At 42.8% G+C, this 12,604-nt stretch overlaps 1 protein-coding gene across 1 annotated transcript; it reads left to right on the forward strand.

The window, feature by feature from the left end:
- Nucleotides 1-56: 56 nt before the first annotated feature.
- On the forward strand, nt 57-3,981 carry LOC310948669 (uncharacterized protein). The gene is made up of 4 exons (XM_083915869.1): nt 57-833; nt 1,689-1,807; nt 1,959-2,076; nt 2,231-3,981. Exons 1-4 carry the CDS (start codon nt 410-412, stop codon nt 3,211-3,213), a joined length of 1,644 nt encoding a protein of 547 aa, XP_083771995.1. The 5' UTR covers nt 57-409; the 3' UTR covers nt 3,214-3,981.
- The last annotated feature ends 8,623 nt before the right edge of the window (nt 3,982-12,604 follow it).

Consider the following 12,604-nt stretch of genomic DNA (forward strand, 5'->3'; position numbering starts at 1 on the left):
GACCAATCAACCTGCTCGCTGGACGACGAGTCCGCAGACTTTACCGCATCTGTGAATGTGTCTGAGGTGTGTCCATGGATACAGCGTTAGCCAGTGAAGAAATTTGCTCACCGCCTGTCCAGAGCCACTGTGACCGGCGTCTGGTTGTGCTTCCATTGCATGTACACAGTTAGCTTGAGTGCTAAGCTAAAACACGCTACGCTTCGTTGGCTCCCTTGTTTACACGTTAGCTGGAGTTAGCTAACATCGTCGCCGAATGCATTACAACATGTTTTCTTACTGTTAGCTAGAAGTTGACTATGTTTATATCGTCAAACTATGCAAACGGGCTTTCTGCATTACACTGTATGTAATTAACAGTAACGTTAATTGCTGCTAACGTCATTGGACATGGCGTAGCTATGGCAACATGGCAGTTCACAGATGTCAGGGCAGAGGAGTGTACAGTAGTAGCCACATCGTCCATCAACCATCTCTGGGGGCCAACTCTAGACTGAATCAGCGGTGTCAGTCAATCATCGACATTAAAACATCGTCGCTGAAACAAAGGACAATGGAGTCTGCGAGGAGTACTTTCCACGCTCAACTGGCCACCGTCATGGACTCGCTCCTGGCGGCCGCCGTGTGCGAGATCGCCAAGATCTTCGAGAGCAGCCTGTGTGAACAGCAGGCGGAGCTGGCGCAGAAATCAGAGGAGATCTCCGTCCTCCGAGGCAAGCTCGACAAAGTGGAGAGAAGGCAGAAGGCGAAGGGTGCAGGGAGCGAGGAAGGGGAGATGTCATCAGGAGGAGACCGAGAGGGAAGCTTGAGGCAGCAGACCCCGACGGGATCAGGTAATACACTTTAGCTCCCTAGTTCTCATTCAAGTCAGGAGTTGATTTTCATGGACAACTCACCTTGACCAGAATAATAAAATTGGAGGATAATCTTGTATCTCAAACCACCCATCCATCCATCTTCAACCGCTAACAGGGTTGCGGGGGGGGCCTGAGCCTATCCCAGCTGACATCGGGTGTGAGGCGAGGTACACCCTAGACAGGACGCCAGTCTGTGGAGACAGACACCCATTCACACTCACACCTACGGGCAATTTAGAGTCATCAATTAACATGCATGTCTTAGGACTGTGGGAGGAGGCCAGAGAACCCACGCAGACATGGGGAGTAGAAGAAGAAGAAGAAGAATTAGTTTATTAATCCCACACGGGGAAATTGGATTTTTTCACTCTTATTATTATACATGTTACACACACAGACCCGAAATACACACATGCATGAGTACTCCTCAAAGGAGGGCCCCAGCCCGGATTCAAACCCTTGCTCTGAGGCGACAGTGCTATCCACCACACCACTGTGCCGCCCTATCTCAAACTAGTCCATTTTTTTTTATCTATAGACCTTTGAAAGATGTAAATATCAACATTCTAAATGTACCCTAGTTTATATCCCGTTATTGTGTATGTGAATGATATCAACTGACAGGAAGTTAACTAGGACCAAGGCTGTTGCCTAGCAATGGAATTCTCTTGAAAAGGTTTATACTTACCTGCTTGTCCCTTGCATAGTTGCATGAGGATCAGCTGCATTTTGTATTAAGAGAAACCTTTTTATGTCATCACTTTCATTACTGAACTCACCAGAGGATTTACTGATGCACACTAACACTTTTCTTCCTTTCTTCTTGCACAGGACTGAATGTGGGAAAGGATATGTCTTCTCATTCAGACCCAGTAAAAGGACTCAGTCAGAGCCTCAGCGGGCTAAAAGAAGAGGTCACAGGCCAGGATGGAGCTTCGGTAAAACATGAGGTCAGACCCTGTCCTCTATGACTCAAAAATTGTCTGTCTAGTAAACTGAAGTCCTTTTAATTTCAAAACAGCCAGCACAAAATGACAGTTGCACCATGCCTTGCTTTTGGATGTCTGTGTCTTACAGACCTGTTTCACTTATTCTTCACAGTGTGCTGGAGCACGACCTACGCTGGGGTCTGTCGCAGTCCAAGTCCCAGAGGGAAGCCTTGCGGCTGGGGACCAGAGGCAGATAAATACTCTCTCTGCCATACAAGCCAAGGCCAAATGTAGGAAATCACTTTATTCTTCTCTTGCTAAACTATTTAGCTTTTTCAGTGCTAGAGCAAGATGACCTTAAACTTCTTTTCAGTGTAATGGTATTTCATCATAGGTTGTGATAAAAGTGCATTAATTGTCCTTTTACCCGTTACTTCTCTGCAGTGTCTCATTGGGATCAGGGCAGTGCAGACCACAGATCCCTCCAGGATCAGGCCTCCACCCCTTTTCTCTCCATCTCCCAGAGCGGACGTTGCTCCCCCAGGCCTGACCCAAGCCTAGCTCAACAAGGGGAGTGGTTACCAGGGTTGGATGCCACCCGAGGCGGGGTGTCCGGTCTAGAGAACCTGCAGGCAGATGGCACTAGCTGCTCCGATCCAGCTAGCAGCAGCACCGGCACAGACGCACCCTGTTTCCGACCAGGTTTTGTTTCTGACGAGACCAGCAACGAAGATGACGGCAGCTCTTTCCCTTTCCTGGACCAGGAGCCTGAGAACCACAACTCCAATCAGAACTCATTGCAGAGCCAGGGAGTGGGGCAGAGGGGGGCTCGTCAGGTTCAGCCTCAAGCCCCCTCTGGCGAATCACCATGGAGACCCAGGGATGACAGAGGTGGGAGAGGTCCCATTAATCACACACGGCGGGTCACAACTTTTGGCAATAGGGACCCTCTTCGACCACAGTCCAATTCACAGTCAGTCGCGCAACGACACACTCTCAGCAACCCTGCAGCTCCTGGTGGAGGGAATGGACGACCTTACACCTGCCCTTACTGTTCCAAGTGTTTTACCTACCCCTCTCACCAGCGCAGGCACCTTTTACGCCACACAGGAGTCAGACTGCATCCCTGTCAGTTTTGCGACAAGAGCTTCCTCACTCCCTCTGAGCTTACTGTGCACACTCGCACACATACAGGGGAGCGGCCCTTTGGCTGCGCTCAGTGTGGTAAACGTTTTGCCCGCAGCGGGAACTTGAGAGCCCACCAACGGGACGTTCACATGGGGAAAAGGCCCTTTGCTTGCACAGAGTGTGGGAAGAGATTTGCCCACAGGGGGAACCTAAGGGTGCACAATCACAGAGTCCATCAAGGAGATCCCTACTACATGGATGATCAGCAGGAGCCTGACATAGGCCCTAACCCCATTTGAAAAGCAGGGCTCCAGACTAACTTTTTTCACTAGGAGCACTGTGGCCCCAGCTGAAAATTTTAGGGGCACAACCTGGAATTTTAGGAGCACAACTAGAAATTTTAGGGGCACACACCGTAAATCAATAAAAAATGCAGAAATTCCAATGTGATAAGAAGAGGTGCGACGACCAACAGACACGTTTCCATTTCATTAAGTCGATCGACTCGCACCCGAGTTTTCTCACGTTGTATATGTGTTTAAAACATATGAATCTTAGCTACATTTACTGATCAGATCAGTCTGTGTGTCACCTGCTGCCTCACTCACTATGCTGGGCGGAGAAACAAAGTCAATGAATCAGTTAAACACTGTTGATTTCATCCCATAGAGACGACATGAAAACTCTTTTGTTTTAGTTAATTTCTGCTGTCACTGCTTTGGAGCTGCTGACAGACGGCAGAGACAGTCTGTCAGCACATACGGAGGCTTAGGGTCCGTCAGGTCCCGAGACTGTGACTAGCTGCCGGAGCTCACATGTTACGTGTTTGTGTTACGGTGCTGATGGCACTATCTTCTTACACTGCTTACATATTGTGCCTGTCTTTTCTGTCACTCTGTTGCTGTTTAGCCATTTACATATAGATCTGATGAGACATCTGGTAGCGCATGTGCAACTAGATGTAAAATTCAGTCACACACTCTCAAATTTTGGTTGGCAAAATAAAACCTTGGCAACTTGTTTCAGGATTGTCTATTGGGTCCCATCGAAACCTTTGACGTGGAGCGACCGTAAGATTAACAGCATCACATTTTATTACATGATTAATACATGGTCAAAGAACAAGAGTGTTTTAATTTTATTTTCAGTTCGGATTCATTCTCAAAAAGATGGGTCGCACTCAAAGGGAGAGCTTTGTGTTAACTGTATTGTAAATGACTGGATATAATCATCCATAAATAAGAAATATTGACTGTTGTAAAGAAAAAAAACCTTTCTTCAGGATGAAACTTTTCTGCCAATGATGCTCATCCCTGTCAGTGAAAAGTCAACGGACACATCTGAGCACCTTTTCATTACATGAAGTGAAAGAACTCCAAAATAATGTTTTCATAAGGCTGATAAAGAAAAGTCTAGTGTGGTATTAGATTTAGACATGGCATGCAGAGGTAGGATAGCACATCTCTTCCTTCAAAATACAGTAGTGCTTACGTACTTCCTATCTTCTCAAACTGTTATTTGAAATGGAAACGTGTTACTGCAATAAGTACATAACCATGTTGTGAAAAGACCTGTGCTTTTATTTTCTATCCTGTTTTTGCAAAGTGAAATTAAATAATATACTAATTATGCATAAAGTATTTGTTCTTCACAGCCAGAAACGTTCACTCGGCACAATCTAATCTTCTTGCACTATTCTTTGCCAGACAACAGGGGGCAGTATCAACATACAAAAGATTTATAGAAATGGTATTGGACATCATTGCTAAAAAGATATTTGATAAAAGTGTTGCAGTCCCACCATGTGCCTTGTATTTTCAGACCTTTTCCCTCTGATGTATGCATCTCTCATGGTCACGGTCTATAAACATGTGCTTATAAGGCAAAACTAAAACATGAGTTTGATGGTTACAGTGCTAACCTGCACAAAACCTAATTTCTCTCCTACAGTTTGGCTTGTATGTAAGTGAGCAGTTTATAGCAATCACCCTTAACGGTACCAAGACCAAATGCCAGTCCCTCTTCGTTAAAGGGTAGCTTCACATTTTTTTCTTTCATAAAATGATACTCTCATGTACGTTGAGTGATTTAATTTAAGTGTTGGGGGACAAACTCCATCAGCCTGAGTTAGTCAAATCAAGTGGGTATCTACAGGATTACTGTGAAATTCAATCTTAGTGTCGCTATCCTGTCACTGCAGTTCTGCAAGGAAAGAACACAAAGAGGGAATTTTATACGACTGAGACTGTCACTTTTGAAGATACACACTTGATTTAATTGACCGCTGAAGCCACATATAAGCTTCAGCAGTATTTCACAGAACGAAGGGTTTTGCACCTGATCGCTCGCACAAAGCCCTTCATTAAAAGTGCTGTGAACGTGTGGCGTGTGTGGAGGTTCATGAGACATTTGTCCCTGTCTCTCACTGACACTCCCCTTCTCACACACACACACACACACACACACTTGACTGCTGAGCGAGGCTTGGCTGAGCTGTGTCCATGTATTCCCCAGGCTGCTGAGTCCTTGGTTTGCTCATTGAAAGATTATATTCGGTGACCCCGCTCTGGTGACCTCCCCCTCCCCCAAAGGTCACCTGTGTCTATCTCTCCCTTTGGGTTTTATGCACATAGTTATAAAAAAATGAAACCATTTCAACCAAAGGCCAACCCTGCACTGGCTCTGTGTCTTGCCAATAGAGTTTTATATTTATGGTTTATTGGGTCAGATCAGGTCTGTGTGTGATTGTGTGTCTTGTTAATATAAGAGGATTGAAACCCCACTAAGTAAACCTGCAGGCTCTTATCCATTTAAGTGAATGTACTGTGTAAGTACTGTATTTATGTGTGGATGAAAGCGTCTGGTCAGATAGAAACAAATCTACTGTATATGCAGAATTGGATTTCAAAATAGGTGTGTGTGTGTGTGTGTGTGTGTGTGTGTATGTGTGTGTGTGTGTGTGTGTGTGTGTGTGTGTGTGTGTGTGTGTGTGTGTGTGTGTGTGTGTGTGTGTGTGTGTGTGTGTGTGTGTGTGTGTGTGTGTGTGTGTGTGTGTGTGTGTGTGTGTGTGTGTGTGTGTGTGTGTGTGTGTGTGTGTGTGTGTGTGTGTGTGTTTGTTTGTGTGTGTTCATAGGCAGAGGTCACATAAGCTTTGCTGTGTTTTCTGTTTGCATATTAAGTTATGTGTAATCTCCTTTTCTGTTCTAAGCAGCTTTTCTGTGGGGGGTGGGGGCCATAAAATGAACAGTTGACCAGGCTGGAAAGGACTACACACTACTGCTGCTTTGAATTTATGTGATAAAAAGGTACGCTGTATATAGGTATTTTATAAATACGCCCAATCAACAATATATCTGGTTATTTACCCACATTTTGCCCTTTGGCACTGGGTAAAACCAGATGAAATTATTTGATCCGAGTCTAATGGCTCCACAGTGATTTGATTTGGTTTAAATTCAGCCTTTCTGTTTTTTTCACAGTCAGCGTGTAATAATGGACTGTATCCCTGTCAGGTAACCATGTCTTAGTTTAGTGATTGCTACCTGGTTACAGTGTTATCATTCTGTTCTGCAGCAGGGACCAGGCTATAATGTGCTCTTTACCTTCTATGACACCTTGTTTCACTTTATTCCTCTTACCCTGAGGCTGCTGCTTTAATTTGCCAGAAAGAAAACACACTTTCAACCTCCTGCCATCTCCTCGCCCTCGGTCCAAAGAGTCATTCCATCACCATCCCATAATCCTCCAGGAGTGAAATTACCCCCCTGGCACCCCAGTTCCTGCACCCTCCTCCCCAAACATGTCATACAGATGTAAAATAAAAGAGGGAGGATATTTACTCAGATGGAGATGTATGTGAGGAATCAGTCAAATTATACTGTGTGTGTGTGTGTGTGTGTGTGTGTGTGTGTGTGTGTGTGTGTGTGTGTGTGTGTGTGTGTGTGTGTGTGTGTGTGTGTGTGTGTGTGTGTGTGTGTGTGTGTGTGTGTGTGTGTGTGTGTGTGTGTGTGTGTGTGTGTACACACCTTGATCTTTTTCTTAAGTGTGTGTTTTCATGCATGTTATGGTTGTATTAATATGTGTACACTTACCTGCTTCTTTTGTTGAGTGTGTGTGTGTGTGTGTATGTCTGGGCTATAGGGGTTTTAGCGTCGCCCCAAGGCTGCTCATAATCTACCCAGTCCCATCACTCCCCAGGGGCTGCAGTTTCATACGGTTTGCCATTACTGTAGTATAACCCCCTCTTTAGGGCATTACAGTGCTGTCTCCTGCTCAAGGCACTGTGTTGATCCATCGTCTGCTGACGGTATTTAAGCACTTGCTTAATGTGGTAATAGTGTTAGACTGGGGAGATGCTGCTGAGCTTTTAACTTTCCTGTCCTAAAAGCTCTTTGTTCCTTGGAAATGCTGATTTCATGGCTGTCTGCTTAAATCCTTTGGTAACAGGTCACAATCACAAAATATTAAGTGAGTTTCTGGATGTGGGTATGATGTGATAACAAGGGCTTTTGTCAAAGAGGCTGATGGGATTGTTTTACTGTTTTATGTGCAGCATGTGATGCGTACAATGTGTGTGTGTGTGTGTGTGTGTGTGTGTGTGTGTGTGTGTGTGTGTGTGTGTGTGTGTGTGTGTGTGTGTGTGTGTGTGTGTGTGTGTGTGTGTGTGTGTGTGTGTGTGTGTGTGTGTGTGTGTGTGTGTGTGTGTGTGTGTGTGTGTGTGTGTGTGTGTGTGTGTGTGTGTGTGTGTGTGTGTGTGTGTGTGTGTGTGTATCCCAGGCCCTGAATAGAAGTCACTGGGCCACGGTTACTGGGTTGAATCTCCTCCAGGCAGTGGGGTTGTCTGTTTCTCTCTTCACATTTTGGGGGTCACAGAGCATGATGAGTGAGAGTACATTATCTTCCTCCTTCAGAGTTCCTGGGTTTTCCAAGTGCCAGTGTGTGTCTGCACGAATGAGCGTGTGTTCTCCATAGGGCTGCTCTCGGGTTGCTAAGCAACCCTGCGTCTGCACAGTGGAGTGGGGGTGGGAAAGGAGAGAGGTCAACAGAGACAGACACTCACAAGCATTGCTGCGTCTGATTGGACACACTGGTGCTCCTGATGAATGATGCTGATCATTATCATGTTGACCGGCTGTAGGCCTGAATTGTGTTGGGGTCTCAAAGTCCATTTATCTCTATCAGAAGATGAACCTGAGATTCTACTTTGTATCCTCCAAGAGAGAGATGGGGACTTCTGCCCATTGTTAGATACATTTCTGCGCTAGTAATTTCCCCCGGTTTGCCAATGTATTTAAAATATACACTTCCCTCCAATCCGATGTGAGGACGGGGATTGTACTAGCCAAAAAAACATCTGTCTCTCAAAGACTGGAGCATTTGTTTCCAAGAATGGTCACAGAATGGTGCACTGTCATGCATTCACGAAAACTTTATTTAAAATAAAGATTAAATTAAAGGTCTTATATTATGTTCATACTTGTATTTTGGGTTTCTACTAAAACAAGTTTACATGCTTTAATGTTCAAGAACCAAATTATTTTTCTCAAACTGGGTCTGAATATACCTGTATTCACCCTGTCTGAGACGCTCTGGTCAGTTTTTGTGTCTTCTGCGTCTGCGCTCTCTGCGTCTCTGCACCATCACTGCAGCCGGGGAATGACTGTAACAGCACTGTAGCAGCACTTTCTACCTATATATAGTATAGATGTGACATCACAACCATACAGAAGTCCTGACGGCTTGTTTAAAGGCACAGTTCCTGAAAACAGGCTGTTAACATTTCTCTGTGGATTGCGCGTTTTCACGAGTTCACAGTATTTATATAGCACCTCAACCGATCTTTACAATATGGAACCCTTAACAATCAGACTACTTGGGTGATCCTGGGTACTTGGAGACAAAATGACTGATCCCTATTAACAAAGGTAAAAGTTAAACATAGTTAGAGTTCCTCCTGTGAACACATACGTTTATTTAGTTCCTTAAAGTCAGAATGATTTTGTACATCCTTTTGTTTACGTTATGGGTCAGAGCTGTTTGAAATCAACAACTCATCTGAGAACTAAACATGAGTCATCAGTGATTCAAGAGATTTTTTTGCCCGTTTTCTCAGTAACTCTACTAGTTTACTAGTCTACTAGTTACTAGTTTCAACTAGAAAATCAAGCCCTCAGCAATCAGGACGTTAGGCCTACGTCCTCTCATCAACTACGAGTGTTGTGTCTTGAAACATAACGTAAAAACTTAGATGTTGTGGTTAAATTTAAGACAATGAGGATTCCCCACCAGTGTCTCCACCCTCTCTACTGGAGGAGATGACGTGAGGACGCAATACAGCTTCAGATTCACCACAGGGGCAACGGGTCCAAGTGAAGTTGGAGATGGTGGGTGATCACACTCCCCTGTCACCAAGGTAACAGGACCGGGCCTGAGGCAAGCCTTCACGGCTGAATGGCATGGTCGCTACGGGAGACAGACCGGAAACCGCTGCCACACAGACCCAGGGTCAGGCATGGCGGGTTAACTCAAGGACAAACTGAAGTGGATTTACTGTACCTGTAAAATCCTGCCACAAGCAGCAGTGATGACGCTCATTACTGTGTTAAAGTGATTACTGTGATGATGAGGATTTTACAGTGTGAGAGTGAAGGCAGTTAGGGAGTCCAGCTGATGATGATTCAATTCAATAATATAAAAATGTTATTTGTCCCTGAGGGGAAATTCAAGGGTAGGGTACACAGGGTAGTTGTACACAAAACAGACTCAAAACAAAAACAGTGCAAAAGAAAGCAAACTGTAGAGACTAAAGTGATGCCAGCATCAGTGCAAAATATATACAGTAAATATAGTGCAAGGTGCATTGGGGGAAATACATACAGCGTCTGTTACAGTTTAAGTTACAGTGATGTGTATGTGTATGAGCCTTTCTACCTACTCCAACTGCCTGTAAAATGGGATTTTACGACATTAAAATATGGATGCATTTTTAAACTTGGTGCAGTCTCTGAACAGCTGTTGATCACCTAATGTATTAGTTAGATGTTCTCTGTTGTGCAAACTCATTTTCATCCTTTACAACGCAAAGTGAACTCCTCAAGGGGTTGCATTACTGAAAAAGAAAAACATTAATAAATCTGATGCCACCCAAATACAATGGGGTATATTTCGTTTGTGAAAAATAAATAAATATATAATCTTTTTTATTAGCTTATTGATTTTACTGTTTGCTTCTGTCTCATTTCCCTCATGAACCCCCTTTTTCCATCATCAGCATCAGCAGCTGTTTTTGGGTGCTGCACCCCAGATTACCTGGCAGCACCAAATGCAGAGAGACACAGCTTCCAGCCTGAAAAGACAGTTTAACATTTAGCAAAGATGTGTGTCTTTGTGGAGAACAAGCAAGAGACATTATAAGGTCAGTGAATATTGAACCAGAAGCACTGTGACCTCACATGTAGCTAAGCAACGAGGCAACTGATAGCTAGCATGTTAGCCACATCAATGCTATACAGCTAAAATGTGTCAAGACTGTGTTAGAACGAGTTTTATTGACAAAAAATAGTTTAATGTAGATTGTAATTGTCCTGTAAGACATTTATGTCAGTTTATATATTTAAAACGTTCGCTGTATAACTAACTGTGGGTTGAATATTAGCAGGTTTACTTCTGTCTAGCAAAATGCTAATCAGTGACGTCACATCAGGTGTTACTGAAAATACTGAATGAGGTTAAAGATCAGTTCAGATTTCTTTATTATTTTATTCCCACTACAATTCAAAACTACTGAAGAAACTGTAAGAGATGTTGCAGGAACTTAACCCACTTTTTAAAAAATTTAATTCAATTTTATTTCTAGTTCCAATTCATAACAAAAGTTAATAAAAAGTCAATAAACTTTACATATAGAGAAGGCCAAGACCCCATTATGACTAATTCATGATTTACAGAAACCCAACAATTCCTCCATGAGCAGCAGCAAGTGTTATTATCTATAATAATAACATAATATCTATATACAGTATTTATCCAGCAATCTTGTGCACGCAGTGGTAATGGTTGTTCATTGTACTTTATTTTAGGCTATGATACTGTATATGTACTTATTTAATTCCAAGTGGTTCAAGTGAAACCCTTAAATTACATTTTGCTACGATTTAAGATATCTTGTTGTTATTGATTAATCTATACTTTTTATTCAGTGTCTTCAAACTGCTTGTTTTGTATCAACAACAGTACAAAACACACATATACTGGCATCAACATTAAGTGATATAACAGAAAAAAGAAAGCAAATCATCATATTTTAGACGGTGGGGCCAGCTAATGTTTGGCATTTGTGCTTGATAGATTATATAAACGCTTAATCGATTACCAAAATGATTGATGATTATCTTTTTTTGGATAATTGACTAACCTCTCCACCATTCATAATCTCAATTCTTAATTGGGTGAACAACACACCGGGAAAATTGCATAAGGAACAATTTAACACGCCTTGATGATTGCAAATATGCAGTATTTAAATATGCCTTTCTTATGTCCAATTTACATAATTATACTAAATGATATAAAAAGCACGTCAAATAATACTGACAACAATTATTGTTGTCTCTCACCCGTCTCTCTCTGCTTTGTGTTTAGCATACTTCTTACACTGATGTGACCTTCAGTAAGAGCTAAACACCAAACCTTATGGGTTTATAGATTTAACCAGAGGGGGGTTTTGGTGGCATATGGTTGGGGTGAGTGTGTAGGGATGTGCAGGTAAAACAGTAGCTATATATGGGTAACAGTGGGTGGGCTTAGGGGGGCTTTGTGGTGGATGTTAAGCCGGCAGGGGGCAGTAAGAAGGGCAGATATGGCAGTGGAGCATTGCCCATCATTGGTAAGTAGTAGGTGGGGGAGGGCGATGCTGGCAGTCTTGGAGTCAGTCAGATAAACAGCTCTTCTCTTTCCCTGCTGTGGTGGGGTTTAATGCCTGGTGGCAGACAGCCAGCACCAGTGATGGCACCAACTGTCACTGGCAGCCCCTCGCTCTACGCTGGCTGAAGAGGTGTGTGCGTGTGTGTGTGTGTGTTGGTGTATGAATTTAAGTATTGCTCGTAAAGTCAGTAGTCATTTCCTACCCCTTCTTGTAGGGCCAGGTAATATTGTTGCACTATTTATTATCATAATAATAATATAGATGTTTTTTCTAATGCTGATATATTGTATGTTCAATATGGCAAATGAATACTTTTGAGTATACTACCAACTAGAGCTGAAATGATGATTGACAGAGCATTTATTCTATTAATGAATTATATATTTTCAATTATAAATAATTGATTATCGATGAAAAGCTAATTTTACAGAATTCAACTTATAAAATGTAAACATTTGCTCTTTTTCTTAGTAGATTCAAACCGATAGATCATGCGATATTGGCCTGTCGGGGGAAATGTTTTCCAATATGCGCCGATATGAAAACTTTTCCTAAAGAACATATACAGTAATGCAGAAAATGAGGATTTGGGTGATTTAGAAATGGTGTCACATAGCTATTTAATTTATTTTCATTTATTCTTTATTTTAATTGGCAGCAATTGACCCATACTGAACGTGTTTATTTAGATTTATTTAGTTATTTTTTTATTTAGAATGTTCTCATGCGTCATGCCTGATCTCATGAATAATGGAGCATTTAAAAAA

This window comes from Echiichthys vipera (genome assembly GCF_963691815.1).
Source record: "Echiichthys vipera genome assembly, chromosome: 6".
Lineage (NCBI taxonomy): Eukaryota > Metazoa > Chordata > Actinopteri > Perciformes > Trachinidae > Echiichthys > Echiichthys vipera.